We start from the raw sequence: 15,653 nt of genomic DNA, 5'->3' as shown, positions 1-15,653 counted from the left end.
GACCCCTCGGTGTCCCCAGACCCCACCTTGAGAACCACTGATGAACTGAATGTTCCTTGGGAGACGTCACGTGTGTCCCAACTTTCGTGTTTAGGCCCATGCAAAAAGTAAAAGATGTACACGAGTGAACGATCATTCTTGGTAACCCTTCTTGCCCTGCCAACCCTTGTGTGCCATTCAGTTTGTTCCCCTGATCGTGGAGGTGTGCTGTAAAGTGGTGGAGGAGAGAGGTCTGGAGTACACGGGGATCTACAGGGTTCCAGGGAACAACGCCGCCATCTCCAGCATGCAGGAGGAGCTCAACAGCAAGGGCATGGCTGACATCGACATCCAGGAAGATGTGAGTGACACACGCACATACTAATGACTATGATGACATGCCCAGAATAGGAATCGATTGTTATGAAGTGTTCAATTATCGATTGTCGTTTATAATGGACTAAATTGATTACACGCATGTAACCTTTGACTCGTTGTGCTCTTGACTGTTGACTCTTTGTTGACATAATGTTGTCTTACTGGCTTTTATCTAACCACAGAAATGGCGGGACCTCAACGTCATCAGCAGTTTACTCAAATCCTTTTTCCGGAAACTTCCAGAACCTCTTTTTACAAATGGTGAGACATCGTTAAAGTCTTTGAAACGGATGGCAACAGCTGCAGTCAGGTTTCTTCTGTGTTTCATCCATTTTGAGTCCCTCGGAATAATATTTCACTTGCCTCACTATTCACCAGAAAAGTATGGAGAATTTATCGAGGCCAGTAGAACAGAAGAACAAGTTGAGAGATTAAAAGAGCTGAAGAGACTGGTGAGCAAAAGTGGTTTTCTTTCTTCTTTTTTTTTAGAACAAAATTGTGACCAGATGGACTTTGAACATATTTTCTTTGAATAGAAGTACAAGTATATCTTAAACCACTATTTAAATAATTTCATCTGTGATTTCTAATGTTTTGAACATGTTTCACCTACTAGGGGTTTATTTTGTTAATGTCTCTCATGTTTTGTTTTTCAGATCCATGAATTGCCTGATCATCATTACGAAACTCTCAAGTTCCTTTCTGGTCACCTCAAGTTGGTTGCTGAATACTGTGAGAAGAATAAGGTATTACCACAGTCTAACGAGCTCCATTAGTGTGGTAGTTTGTTACATAAGCCCATGCTCGCCTGTTTTGTTGTGGTGCAGTGTACAGTTGGGTGCCACCGATATTGTCCCTTATCATTTGACCCATTTAGGCCTGACCTCAACATTTTAAAAAATCCTTCTAAATCCTCCAGTTTTCTGAAATAAATATTTTCACGATTTTTCAAAAATAGCAGACCTACAAGCTCGTAGCGCGCCACTCGGTGGCGCGCTATGAGCTTGTAGATCTGCTATTTTTCAATAGCTAAATTATAACATAATGTTTAAAACACCAAAAGGGGTTTTGCGCAGATCACGCAAACCTCAGCAAAAAGAAAAGGACAATATCGATGGCCTCCAACTGTATCTTGTCTAATGTGTGGCTAATGTGTTTAAACCTATCATGCCCTTGTTGTGGATAATTTAAGTAAATGTCATTGAGCCAAGCCTGATTGACTTCAGATGGAGCCTCGCAACCTGGCCATTGTGTTCGGACCTACCCTGGTGAGAACCTCCGAGGACAACATGACAAACATGGTCAACCACATGCCAGACCAGTGCAAGATCGTAGAGAACCTCATTCAGCAGTGCGACTGGTTCTTCACGGAGGAGGGTGACGATGACCCTGTCGTACGTTAATGTTTATTTTTATTTGTTTTCCTCACAGACATTTAACACCTTGCTTATTTAACTTAAAACTAGGGATGTCCCGGTCACTTTTATTTGCTCCCGATCCGATTCAGATAATTTGATTTTGATTAACTGTCGATAGCGATTTTTCCCGATCCGATATTTATGTTTTTAACACTTATGCCATATCACAACAGTACAGTATCCAAAATTACAGACAATATCCAGTCTAATATCATGATATGGATATAATATTGATACTAGGAATGTCCCGATCAAGTTTTTCTTGCTCCCTATCCGATTTCCGATCACTTAAAAATGACGTGATCGGCCCCCGATTTCCAATCACGTGATCAGATCGGGGGATGGAGCGGGGGGGGGGAGGGCAAACGGACGGACAGGTTCTGTTTTTTTTCCTGGGTCTGCAACTAAGGAAATCTCAGGTTGACCAACTTCTCTCCCACGCTTCATTGCTTCGTTTTGTTTTCTTGCCTGGCCTTAACTTGACTGTGGTGTTGTTCTCTGTCCGTCATACCAGACCTTGACAGAGCAGGAGAGCACAGTGCAGTCTCAGCCTGTGCCCAACATCGACCACCTGCTCTTGAACATCGGAAGAACCACAGCCTCGCCGGGTGACGTCTCAGGTAACTCACCAGCAGTTCTGTCTCACCTGCAGTGTTCCTGCATCATTAGCACAGTGAACATGTCCTACGCCTCAGAGATTGCTGCTCTACTTGTACTTGTATTAGAACTTAATAAACATTTTAGATGTGTGTTACGAATGTGCTTTTATTATTGTTAGTATGAATAATAGTTCTTCCTAAGTATGTCTTATGGCTAAGCAATTACAGTGTTTGTGCTTCTGTTAAAGCAGCTGCTTTTTTCAATAGTTTTCCAATGAATACATTATGTTGTGGTTTCCCCATTGGAAAATTGTTGGGAAAAAGAATGACCTGGCATTATGTTGAACCTCTTATTTTGATTAAACGTCCATTTTGTTTTGTGTTGAGTCTTTATCATTTGTTTCACCCTAGACATGGAATTGTCTTCCCACTTTTCTTTTTTTTAACTTTTTTCTGTTTACCTTTGCTTTGAACTCTTTTATTTCCCTTCGCTCAAGCCCTCCCTTTCTTTACCCTCCCCGTGCTTTACTCTACGTTAAGGTGACGACTCCTTTTCTTTCAGTTCTTTTTCGTCCCCCTCCTGCCCCCTCTCACATAAACCTGGCATGTTCTTTCCCCCCCAAAAAATACAATAACAAACAAAAACAAAAACTAACAACCAAAAGGAAGAGTGGAAGTTGTAACCCTTCTGACCTGTGCCGTTCTGTGTGTAGTGTGTTGTTTTCTTCTCCTCCTATGTACTGTGGCTCACACATTACCCTAATCTTAACACAGGCCAAGTGGGCGGCGTCTATCACTCGGTGATGTCACTGATGGACTCTGTTATATCAGTGGTGGACAGCTGGGACTGTCGGAAGAAGGACGAGTGTTGTCCGCAATGTAGCTGCCTAGTCTGCAGAAACCCGCAACTCTTGTAAATTGGGGTCGGAAAAGGAGAAAAAAAAGACGAAAAAAAAGTAAAACGAAAGAAAGAAGTCGATGTTTGTCACTTTTTTGTTCCTGTGGTGTGCACGTCTCATATAAAAAAAAGAAAATACCCTAAAAGTGAAGGGGATACAGAGCGACGCTGCTGTACTTCTCTCTGAAAGCCCTTCTGCTGTCTCTCGTTGTCTCTTAAGCTGATCGCAAGGACAAGTAGCATGGTAGGGTCAACCTCAGGTTCTCTTATCGGTCATGTGGCATAATCTGTCATGGTGTCTGAGGGGGGGGCCGTAGTGGCGGGACTGAGCTGGCTGTTATCCAGTACACGTGCACTCACACACGCAACACGTGTGCACACACACACATATGCCAGACCGCTTTAATAGTTGGTGGATTAGCGTAGTCGACGCATATTTGCGGTTAAAATGATTTGTACATGGCATTTATTTATTGCCATTGGCAGCCACTGGTTGTTTCAGTCGCCCCCCTTTTCTGTGCATCTGTCTGATTTTGGTGTTTGTGACGTCCTTAAATGCCAAGTCCCCCTCCGTCTTCATTCAGCACAACAACGACATCAGTGCCAAACACTGCAGCCTACCTTCACCTCCCATTGTTACAGAACACCCCTCATTTTACATGTCAAACACCCTGCCCTCCGTCCTTCAAATCATGACACAATTAAGTTTCACACATACTAAACTGATGCCCTACTTGTATTTGTTAGTTACAGTAGGCGTGGATTTCACTTTCACTGGCCCAATTGTTGTGTAGACAATTTGTGTAGACAATCTGTCCACCACAACACTGTGGCTTGCCTGCATCAGGCATTGACCAGCACACACACGTTCATTACACACATAAACACGTGTTCACCTCAGGTCTCACTGAGCGTGTTTATCCAGCAGGTCTCGTCAACCCCCTCTTCTATGTGACGTCTTTGAGTTGGGAAAGAATGCCTGTTTGCTGGTTGGTGGCTGTGTATGATGCTCTGTGACTGTCCTGTGATGTTTGTCCTGTGACGTGCTGTTGCCCTCCATGCGGTTCCATGAGCATGATCTGCTTGGTGTCTTGGTCTTCATCCAGTCGGATCATACCTCCTCTCCTCCCTCTCTTTGTGTCATCTTCTGGCCTCCTCCGCTCTTCACCTTAGAACACACTGCACTTCCGTTGTTTGCTCCAACTCTCCCATGAGCTGAAAATGTGCCGACCGTGTTCACACAGCCGCTCTCATTGTGTCTCATCGTCTGTCCGTTCCACTCTTCAAGACTTTCACCCATCCACTCACTGTCTCTATCCCTTTCTTCTTCAATCTTGATCACTTTCTTTCCCAGCAGGTCATTGCTGTTATTGACTGTTGACATTAACTTTATTTTTTCTTTCATACAGATTCAGCATGTAGTGACTCCTCCAAATCAAAGGTAAGACTGCTCTCATTCTGAGTACATTTTTTGTTACCTTTGCCAACTGAATTGGATGGGGGTTATGTTTTCACGAGAAAAATGACTTGGGAACGGATCGGCTGGATTTTCAATAAATTTGGCCCGAAGACGTGATTAACTTTTGGGGCTCAAAGGTATAAGTCACAATCAAGGTCAAACGGCTAGGTGAAACTTGGTGGTAATGATCAGGCTGCCCTGAAGAGGATGTTAACAGAAATCATTAGCTTTTGAATCAAAACGGTCAAAGGACAGTCATAATCAAGGGCAAGGTCAAATTTCATATCTCGTGCAGAAATTGCATCTTGACAATTCTAGTGTTGGGTGCACTCTACTGAGTGAAATCATTGTGTGTAGTTTTGTTTTAAAAAGATTAGCTACTCGCTCTCCTAAGGATGTTTCAGTGTCTCGTATTGCTGTGAGTCTGTGTTTAATGCTGTGTTTTGTGTTGTACCTCAGCAGGGCCTGTGGGGGTCTGGGAAGGATCAGTGTAGCAAAGAGATGCTGCGCTCCTCCTTCTTCGTCAGCCGCAAGCGCAAAAAGCCCAAGGACAAGGTTCACCCCAGCAGCTCCGATGACGACCTGGACGCCGTGTTCTCAAAGAAGGAGCTCCCTGACGAGCAGCAGCCTCCCTGGTCCCCCGACAGCCAGACCGAGGAGGACGGGGAGACGGATGAGACGAGTGAGAGAGAGAAGCGTGGCAACAACAGCTCTGAGGAACAGCTCGGAAAAGCCCAGGGGAAAGAGTGGCGCTCCAGTAGCCTAACTTCTCCGCCCTCCCCGTCTCCCAAACGTACCTCCCCCACCCTCCGCGCCGCCTCCCCGTACACGTCGCCCTCCCACTCCCCGAGCCTTGCTTGTCACATGCCAGTGGCACACCAGTCCTCGTTGTCAGACCCGCCTTCTAACTACGACGACACTGTGTCTGACCTCGGCACCATGAACAGCACCAGCTCTCAGGCCTCTGTGCCCAGGATGAGACACGGCAGGCCGGTGGCTCTGGGACCGGAGGTTGGCCCCAGTACGCTGGGAGCGGAGGTCTGCTCCATCACCTCCGACTACTCCACCACGTCCTCCATGACGTTCCTCACTGGCGCCGAGCTGAGCACCCTCAGTCCAGAGGTGCGGTCTGTGGCCGAGAGCAGGGGCGGTGACGACGCGGACGACGAGCGCAGCGAGCTCATAAGTGAGGGGAGAGCGATGGAGACGGACAGCGAGAGTGAAATCTCTGTGTTCGTTGGAGTGAAAGAGGCTCGACCCGTAGAGGAGAGCCGGCAGGAGTGCATTCGGCCTCTCCCCTCTCACAGACTGATTGAATGTGACACCCTTTCCAGAAAGAAAGCCGCCGCGCGTCAGAAGACTGACAGCGAGTCTTCGCTGGATGCAGCGCGGAGCGACAAAGATACAAACAGGCTGTCTGTAGCTTTGGGTTCAGCCACGGTTCGTTCTACCGGGAGCCTCAGTTCGTCATCACGTAGTGAGTCTGAGAAGGCGGAGCCTGCTCAATGGAGGCTTAAGATCACAGACCGTCTGAAGGTCCGTCTGCGGACATCCGTGGACGACATGTTCGGCGTGGGCACCCAGAGGAGCCGGTCACCAGAGGGCCGCAGTAAGAAGAAGAACATCCGACGGAGGCACACCATGGGCGGGCAGAGGGACTTTGCCGAGCTGTCAGTGTTGGGAGATTGGCAGCAGCCGTGTGGCGTGGGCGAGTCAGCCGTGGACCGGCTGAAGCCCAAGTGCAGTTCCCAGGACTTCTCCATCAGGGACTGGATCGCCCGTGAGCGCCATCGCACCAGCAACCCAGAGTTCAGCCTGGACCTCTCTGAGAACCAGGGAGCAGCGCTGTGCCAGGCGGCTCACTCCTCCGCGGAGCCACTGTCGCCGTGTCCAGCTGAGCTGTGGAACGGAGATGCTCCCCAAAGTAAGAACCTGAGCCTGTCGGCCACTGCTCACCCCCATAAACTCACTGGTGCCCAGGTGGTGCACTCAAGGTTCTATCAGTACCTGTGAAGCAACTGTGTCTTTGTTCAGGTCCTCTGTCTGTGAGGTTTGTTCGTATTTGGGAGACACTAAAATGTTTTGTCTTGGATGTGAGTGATGTCAGTGAATGAGCATGTTGTACAGAAGGTGTTGTTTCTCAGTGTGTTTGTCGTGAGTCAATAACCAGGTGTGTGTGTGCTGCGTACGTGTACTTGTGAAATGAAATGACAGTTAACTGCACATGGGGATTGTTCAGGTGACACTTATGAGGCATGGAACAAACCATTGTTAAACAATTTATTTTTATTTTATTTTTTTAATGACAAATGACTTTGGGACAAGTTGGCAAGAGGAGTTTAATTCCTAATGGGAATTAAATTCTCCTGATTGAATTCCCAGTTATGCTGAAGACAGAAAGGACCTATTGCTCACGGCAAACTGAGCATATGAAAGTAAAGAAAGGACCTATTGCTCACGGCAAACTGAGCATATGAAAGTAAAGGAAGTCTGAATGGCAATGCTAAAGAATATGAACAGGTTAGCTAAGTGGCTTTAAAAGGTATACTGACATCAGTAGGAATAGCAGGAAGTAGTTGAATAAAGATCAGATTTTAGTATTGCAGAGGAACTATTTTTGTGTAACGATGAGGGTGATTGCGAGTCCTTAACCAAATGAAGAATGTACAAAATATGCTTGATGTATTACTGACTAAAAGCTTTAGTTGCTTGTGTTTTCATTTCTAAAAAGAAAAACAATGTACATATGCCCCCTTCTCTCTGTACTTGAAGACAAGTGTTTTAATTTTTGTTTTGGTACAGCCTGTGTGTGGACTGCCATAGAAGCTGTGTGCTGTCAAGGGGCCTTTACCAAGGTACATTGTGAGAGACAGAGACTGTGTTGGACTTATGCAAATGGAGTGATACTGTTTTAATTCATCCCTTTTCAGTGACAGAGCAGTGAACAACATCTAAATGATGCAATATTTTCCACTGTGCAACAATCGATGCACTTGTGGTTACAATAATGCATCTGTCAGTTACTAGTGTAAGATTGCAAAAAACTAAAGGAGGAAAAAAGAATAGAAGAATATGAATAATCAAATCAAAAAACATGTTTCTTCGCAATAGGAAGTGCCTCACAATGAACTGCAAGGGTGCCATGTCGTCTTTGTTGAGATACGTGGAGATGTTACTGTGAAGTCATTCTACAGGTTATCTTATCAAATGCCGAGCTTCCATTCCTTAGGCATTCCACTATGGTCTTAACATGTTTTATACTTTCACCTTTTTTGTTGTTGCATTTTTCATTTTTTTTTATTTTTGGGATTTTAACAGAACTTGAATTTTAAATATTTCTTGTAAAATAAGTAACTTAAATGTGTATATAAATGCCATGTTTTAGCTGCTTTTTCTTCTTTCTTTTTGTTTCCATCAAACTGTGGGATTAATTCTAAGTACAGTATTGTGAGATCAGCCATGCCTGGATGGGTGGGTGTCGTGGGCAGGTGGTAGGTACTACTTCTCAAGGGAGAGAAACCCCTGCATATGAGCAGATTTCATTGAGCTGGACCATTTGTACCAATGTTGTGTCCTCTCTGAGAGTGAGAGAGGGGGCACAGACTCCTTAAACACTGGAAATAAATCTTGTCAATGGCAGATTTCCATGTTTGATTGTTTTATTTAACACATCACCTTTACAGTGGGTCTGCAGGAGGCTAGCCTGTCTAGAAGAGGCTCAGTCTCTGTGTGTTGCTAATCTCACATACCTCTCTGAACCAATTTCTTGTGAGCACTACCATTATGTTAACTTAGAATATCCACTAATTGTTTCACATACAGTAGTATACTTTTAAAATGTTTAATTGTAACCAAGGGCTCTGAACAGGCTGAAACCTTGCCCAACTGATCTCAGGCTGGCCACATGAAGTGAATTCCGCCTTTGGAGCCACACCATTCCTATGTGGATCATGAGATCCGTGTTCTATTTTTAATTTTGGTGTTGTGAAAGAAATAGGCCTCCTGGGGCATCTTGTTGGGTCAGTGAGTGAGTAAGGTGACATTCACACCAGAAAGCTTTACTGCGATTAAAACGAATCCTGCTGCGCATTGTCAGAAACTGCGCTTCGTTTGGCAGGTGTGAAGCCTCATTCGAATCCTAATGCGCAGTCCCAGACGGCACGACACATGCACGTTATGAGTATAATTTTATCACCATAGATTTCACTGTGTAGGCTAGTTTATGAATGGAACACATTGATAAAGGTCCCCCCTGCTGCGTTTCCAATTGCTGCAGATGACAGTGTGAAGGCAAACCGCAGCAAATTAAATATGCAAGAATCCCAATCTCTCCGCCCATTCGCATTGAGTCTACCGAAGTATTAGGTGGGAATGTGACCTAACAGTAGTTGTGTTTAATCCTACCACAATCTCATGTTTATGAATAAATGCAATACCCAGACTTTACACAGGAGGGCGCACTGAACTCTTCTAAAGAGTGTTGTCTTTATGAACACCCATTAGAATGGGTATTATTTAGACAATAGACATGTTTTAAAGATTCGCAAAAACACAAGTATTAACACCCACATACATTTCAAAATGCTTTATATACAATTTGCGCACAACAATAAACAATATATTTATACATTTGTACATCAGTTGACTAGAAACCTTCACTGACAATACGAACATAACTGACATGGGGACAGCCAAGCCATTTAACAGTAACACAATTCAAATAAACTATTTTGACAAAATAATTAAACCATTAACTCACCAATATGCCAAGTTGTAAAGTAAAACCTTCATTTGTGTTTATTGTATAGCAACTGGTACATTCTTAAGGTTTGTATATATCATTCCTCAATGACAATATTTTCTAATCACACTCAAATCTTAACCCACTTTTTCCCAATTGTTCTCTTACAAAATAAAAAATACCCTACGACTGACTGGCTATCCATTGCGAATGTAAGGGAAATACAATAATGGTCAGCCTTTTAATTTTAAGAAAAAGGTCCTGTCTATTTACTCAATTCCATTGAAATGTGGGTCCCTAACAGATATTTTACCCACAGTAAGGCACGGTAACTCTAAGAACATCAGAGCTCAATTCCAAAATGACCGGAGAGGAAAATAAATAATATTGTACAATGCATTTTCAAAAGAGGTCTTTGTTTGGAACAACACAAAATGAAAATTGTGCCGTCGATTTTGGAAGGACGCCATTGACTGCCATCACTCCACTTTACAGCCACAGTACTATTTAAGACAGACTAAACATCACAGAGAGATTCAGAGAAACGAGTACTGCTAATCATAATCCTGGACACAATAATTAGGTCGGTTGGTAGGCGTTCAGCCTCCCAAAAGTTCAATCTAAACAGAACCGATGTCCGCTTCACATGGGATGGTTTGCGCTCTACGAATGCGTAGTTTGGAGATGATCCTCAATGAGCATGTTGATTGATCCAATATGTGGCTCCTTCCACACATTTAGTTCATTATAGTCCAAAAGCAAGGTAGAAGAAGAAAAGACTTGTTCATGTTTGAGATTCAACTAAAGTCAACGTGACATAGGAGCAGGTGGGCCCGGGCTGGGTGTGAGAGGTGCGGGATGGAAGGATGTGGTCACATGCAGCTAGGCCTACTGCACTCTAGAGCACTGGTTTTCAACCAGTGGTCCAGGGACCACCAGTGGTCCTTGAGGGGGTTCCAGGTGGTCCCCATCTAAATGATGGAGTTGGTAACCAAATGGACCCTTATACAGTAGATCTTTAACTCTTGAGAGCGTAAGATGAAACCAAATGGACCCGTATCTTACCCTCTCAAGAGTTACATTATTGTTAAACATCTGCACTACTTCATTTACAAGAATTCTACAAAATTAGAGAATGTAAAGAATTCTTATTATTTTGCAAAAAGCATGGAATAGAGAGTATGCACATGCATGATTTTCTCATCAGGACACGCCCCCCTCATCTAGACTGAGTGGCAAAACATTGAGCAGCATGGAGTGTTGGAGTTTGAAAGCGCTCGTTGGAAATCACTCAACCGTCCTGCGTACCACCTGTTTCTAAATGTCACATAATGCAGGAGGCAGCAAAATGTTGTGTTATTGAAAACAAGCACTTCCAAACTCTGACACTTAGAAAAATAATCAAATGCAGGGCATTTCTTGACAGAAAGTAGCTCATAACGTTTCTATGGTGGATTTTCATGAAACAAAAACTTTGCAGATAGAAAGAGGATAATTCAAGTTTATCGTACAGCTGCAATGTTGGTGAGTTTAATATTGTTTAATGCAATCAGACAGGACTTTTCTGTTTGGATGAATGTGCTGTCAAGGTCAGAAAGTAGTTTTTTGCCACTCAGTGGGCGTTCCTGCATAACTTCCAGGTACGATGATGTCACGCGCATACCCTCTATTGTAGACAAAATCTTCCAACAAAAACAGAGCATACTTTAGTTTTGGGTGTGAGAGGCTAAATCTTATCACATGGTGATCCGTGTCTCAAATGGCGACTAAATAACGGGCCTTGATGTGAAAAGCGTTGAAAACCACTGCTCTAGGTCTAGAGCACAGGTGGGAGGAGGTGAGAGAAGGCGTATGTATGGCAGCAGGTGGGAGAAGGTGATGATGGGAAAGATCTGTTGCATATTGTGCTATAGTTGGATGGATGGATTGGATGGATGGGCTTTTTAACCATCGTCCTCACTGTCGTCGTCGTCAGGCTCCTCTACTATCAGTACTTCCGGCAGCCGGAAACACTCCTCAAAGTAGTTGACCAAGGACTGGCTTAGATGCTGCTGTGATCCGTCGCTGTGCAGGAAGTGTCCCTCGTCTGGGTAGATCTACAGAAAAACACCCACCGCATGACAACCCTTACTATGAAACCCAAGACTTCCAACATGTCCGTACACGGACAAATGTGTCCGTGGCAAAGATTGTCCGTGGCAAAGACTGTCCGTGGCACATTTTTGATTTTCTGTTTTACACACCATTATAATGTTCTTATTTTGATCATAACACCCACTTACTCAATGTCAATCTCCAGGTTTTCTTCACATTATGTATGGCAATTATTTATTATGACATTATCCCACATTAGGAGTCCAACTAGTACTAGTGGTTCTCAAATGTTTCATTTGCAAGGACCCCCATAACTCTGACCCCCATAACACGGACATTTTGTATGTCTGTGAAAAAAATATTATGTTGACAAAAATGTCCACCACAAGCCAACATGGCGATGACCCCTGGTATGTGCTCTTTCTAATATTGTATAATGATAAGCACTGGGGTTATTCTAGAGATGTAATTGCTGTTTCCATTTTTTCCAAATGAACACTGAGAACTGAAACTCACCTGCAGACTATAATTGGCCTTCTGACTAATTAGATGGTTGATGAATTTCGCTGTGTGCTGGAAGTGAACCATTTCTGTGATGGAAGAGAAGGCAAAGATAGCTCTAAAAATGCACTCATTAATCATTGTATGATTGATTTTAGCATCTTGGCAACAAGATACAGTATCTATTGATGAAAGTTACCATCAGCGGTCGGGTGGATTATTAGGTACTGTTTATCCATAAGAAGACCAGCTCTGTTAATCAAATTGGCCATCTGAGGGAAAAGAGAAGGTAGAATCGTTCAACACATTTTCATTGTGTGTGTGTGTGTGTGTGTGTGTGTGTGTGTGTGTGTGTGTGTGTGTGTGTGTGTGTGTGCGCGCGCAACTGTGCACGTTCATGTGTGCGTGCACGTGCCTGTGTGATGTCTCAGATTTAAGGCTGCAATCTATAACTATCATGTTCTACACCGGGATTTGAACCTGGGTGTCCTCTCTTCCAATAAGGCAATATCTCCCCGCTTGGTCTGGGGAGATATTGTGAGTCTCAGGCAGTACTAGTTTCCAGCCAGTAGGTGTCCCACCTGACACCAGGGTCTACATTTCTCAATGCACTAGAAGTTATATTGTATTAACATTTAACATACTCTACCATACAGATAGATTGGATCATTAAACTATAAGTTCAGGTGCTATAACAGGGAAGAGGTTAACTGGTTAACTGTTCATTTTTCTTTATCAATTATTATTATTTTTTTCTTATCAAAGGTCTTCCATAGACCTTTGATAAGAAAACCAAAGTGCAGAAACTAAGTGTACCTGATATACTCTGTTGTCTGTCTTTGGGGAGCCGAGGTAACGTTCTGAGAACGCCGAGGCTGAGATTTGGAGAAAAAAGGACAACAAAGACAAAATCCTGATTATACGTTTCAATCGCCGAAAATAGTCGATCTACAATTTCATAACATGTCACAATGCTATGTGCTGTGAGCTTGTCGATTTTCAGTGTAAAGTATACATTTATGAATTAAGCATAGCATTGACTGTATTTGACTGTATGTCATTTGGTATGTGATATGGACCATGGGTCTGCAATAAAGATGTAATTGAATTGAACCACCAAACGACCAGGGAGACTTAAAGGCATCAAGTTCACAACATTACCATAGAGCTCGAAATCTGTGATGGGGGAAACTGCTGCTCCACATTTAAGTTGGGTAAACTCCTCAGAATTTAGCAGCATGGTGGCCAAATATCCACCATACACCTAAAGAAAGAAAGACACCAGAACTGTAAGGAAAGTTACTATGTTTTTCAAGGTCTTAATGAATTGTCAGTAGCACTTGAGTGCAGTATAAAAATGGGACCCAATGCCTCCTTGCTTGACACTCAGGGCAGTATTATGCATGTCTTAAGTACCAGGTTTTATTACTTAACTTAAGACCTGGAGGCGTGATCAATGCCATTTGGCTATTCTGAGTGGCCAAACAGCATTGACCACGCCTCCAGGTCTTAAGTTAAGTAATAAGACCTGGTACTTAAGACACGCATAATACTGCCCTCAGTATCAAGGGTTGGAGTCCCTGTGACATATTAGAGTCATGTCTAGACGGTGTACTTGTACATCATGGCTTGGGGGTGTACTTGTACTACAAGCCCCAGGAACCTCTGGCTCCCAAGTACTAGTACTACTACTTACTTACATGAGTGCACAATGGCTACTTTGTGACTACTAGAGTGTGCAATATTTCATTTATCTCCTTCAAAGACAGCAAACAACCCAGAAAGCATGTCGACCAGCTCTCCTTACCTTTCCATACACTCCCATTCGATTCTTATCGATGTAAGGTTCTTTGGATATGAGTCTGAAATGAAAGAGAGAGACAAAAAATAATAATGAAACCTGACAGACAGAGTCTACAAGGACAAGAATTTGGATTACTATGGATGAGCAGATGGTCTGCTCTGTTTTAAATGCACATTTACAGTTTTGTTTTACATTTTCACCTAGCTTTTTAACTTTTTGCCAGAAGAGTGCTTTGGATCCATTCTTTTGTTGAACTTTAGTGTTCTCTTACCAAAGAAAGGGCATACACAATTTGATGCCCCTGCAAAGTGCACATGGTGCCAAGGCTGAATGGCCATAATGTGGGCTTCAGCATATTTGTGCTCGTCAATGTCTGACCTGAGTGCCTCCAGCTGGTCCCTCTCCTCTAGCTTCCCCAGCTTCCTCCTGACCCGGTGCAGCAGGTTGGTGCCCTGGAAGCCACTGCCGTGGCCGTCGAAGCGGACAACAATGGTACTGAAACTGCTGACCAGCACCGTGGCCCAGTCCACCTGAAACTGCTCCGTCACCATCTGCCCACCGGGTGTGCCGTCCCTGACAAAGGCAAGGCAGGGTCAAAATCACATTGAGACTCTGGACACACGCTTTGCAAATCTGCAATGTTACGATGTCGTAACGTCACAACAGTGACCCCTATGGGTCCATTGTATGTTGTGCTGCTGTGCATACTTACACTAGTAGTAGTAAGGGATAAATGGATGAGTCTATGAATGCTGCTGGCTTCAGAATCTGCATGGTGAGCACTGTGACAAAAGACATTAGGGTTAACCCATTTACTGTAGGCCTGACCTCAATTTTATTTTTAAATCTTCTAAATCCTCCAGTTTTCTGAAATAAATATTTTCACAATTTTTCAAAAATAGCAGACCTACAAGCTCGTAGCGCGCCACTCGGTGGCACTATGAGCTTGTAGATCTGCTATTTTTCAATAGCTAAATTATAACATAATGTTTAAAACACCAAAAGGGGTTCCCGCCCAAAATGGGTTAATGAACAGATTGACTGGGCTATGATGTCATCAGGGTGTATACTATACACTGGATCAAATGTATTTTCTATGGGTGCATGCATGGGTACATACTGTAGTCATCTATGGTGATCGTCTCGTATTCTATTTTTGGCATCTGCATGTTGAAGAACGTGTTGTTCACACGTTCATTAGTCTCGATGTCGATTACCTCTGCAGGCGAACAAAGAACAAACAGAATCATCAGTGGACTCCTCATCAGTGGGGCTGCGTGGGGCAATTCTCCCCCATTTATTTTCTCCCAATTTAGTTGCTAATTCCCAAACTGCCCACTAAAACTTGCGTGGTGTTGTCAGTCATGACCCCAACTGGTTGGTCCTATGGATGGTACTGAAACCACGTAGTTTCGTCAATATCATGATATTAGACTGGATATTGTATGTGATTTTGGATAATATGCTATTGTGATATGGCATAAGTGTTCTATAAAAATATAGACGCCTGCGCCAGCTGAGCGGCCCTCATCAGTGGACTCATTTCCACTGCGTGACTGACCGTCACAGTAAATTAAGATTTAATTAAAAATTACTCCTAGTTTGACTCCTAATTCATCAAGTATTCTCTTCGATTTTGGACTGTGGAATGTGACACAAACAAAAATCGCCGTGAATTCAATGCATCAGTGTGAGTACGGTAATTGATAGAAGACAAGTCATGTTAGAGGTAAAACATTCCTTTAAAGGGGCATTCCACTCATTTTCAACAGGAAATACAAA

At 43.6% G+C, this 15,653-nt stretch overlaps 2 protein-coding genes across 3 annotated transcripts in view; one reads left to right on the top strand and one right to left on the bottom strand.

The window, feature by feature from the left end:
- arhgap21b (Rho GTPase activating protein 21b) overlaps positions 1-8,370 on the top strand; it is a 50,309-nt gene extending 41,939 nt beyond the window's left edge. Inside the window, exons 17-24 of one of the 2 annotated variants that reach the window (XM_079488603.1) lie at positions 182-340; positions 540-618; positions 736-809; positions 1,014-1,103; positions 1,584-1,751; positions 2,290-2,395; positions 4,682-4,713; positions 5,194-8,370. In XM_079488603.1, coding sequence (XP_079344729.1) covers positions 182-340; positions 540-618; positions 736-809; positions 1,014-1,103; positions 1,584-1,751; positions 2,290-2,395; positions 4,682-4,713; positions 5,194-6,744 — 2,259 coding nt within the window. In that variant the 3' untranslated portion in view covers positions 6,745-8,370. Of the gene's footprint in view, positions 1-181; positions 341-539; positions 619-735; positions 810-1,013; positions 1,104-1,583; positions 1,752-2,289; positions 2,396-4,681; positions 4,714-5,190 lie in introns of both variants that reach the window. The other variant, XM_079488602.1, reaches the window with a different exon arrangement.
- A 2,404-nt stretch (positions 8,371-10,774) lies between these two features.
- LOC306943461 (A-type potassium channel modulatory protein DPP6-like) overlaps positions 10,775-15,653 on the bottom strand; it is a gene marked incomplete at its 5' end in the record, with an annotated part of 72,826 nt that continues 67,947 nt past the window's right edge. Inside the window, 9 exons of the mRNA XM_079529823.1 lie at positions 10,775-11,568; positions 12,083-12,156; positions 12,267-12,339; positions 12,884-12,942; positions 13,229-13,331; positions 13,875-13,929; positions 14,250-14,444; positions 14,584-14,653; positions 14,992-15,090. Coding sequence (XP_079385949.1) covers positions 11,416-11,568; positions 12,083-12,156; positions 12,267-12,339; positions 12,884-12,942; positions 13,229-13,331; positions 13,875-13,929; positions 14,250-14,444; positions 14,584-14,653; positions 14,992-15,090 — 881 coding nt within the window. The 3' untranslated portion in view covers positions 10,775-11,415. The remainder of the gene's footprint in view (positions 11,569-12,082; positions 12,157-12,266; positions 12,340-12,883; positions 12,943-13,228; positions 13,332-13,874; positions 13,930-14,249; positions 14,445-14,583; positions 14,654-14,991; positions 15,091-15,653) is intronic.

Source organism: Electrona antarctica, assembly GCF_951216825.1.
Source record: "Electrona antarctica genome assembly, chromosome: 19".
NCBI lineage: Eukaryota > Metazoa > Chordata > Actinopteri > Myctophiformes > Myctophidae > Electrona > Electrona antarctica.
This window is presented reverse-complemented; position numbering and strand designations above follow the sequence as displayed.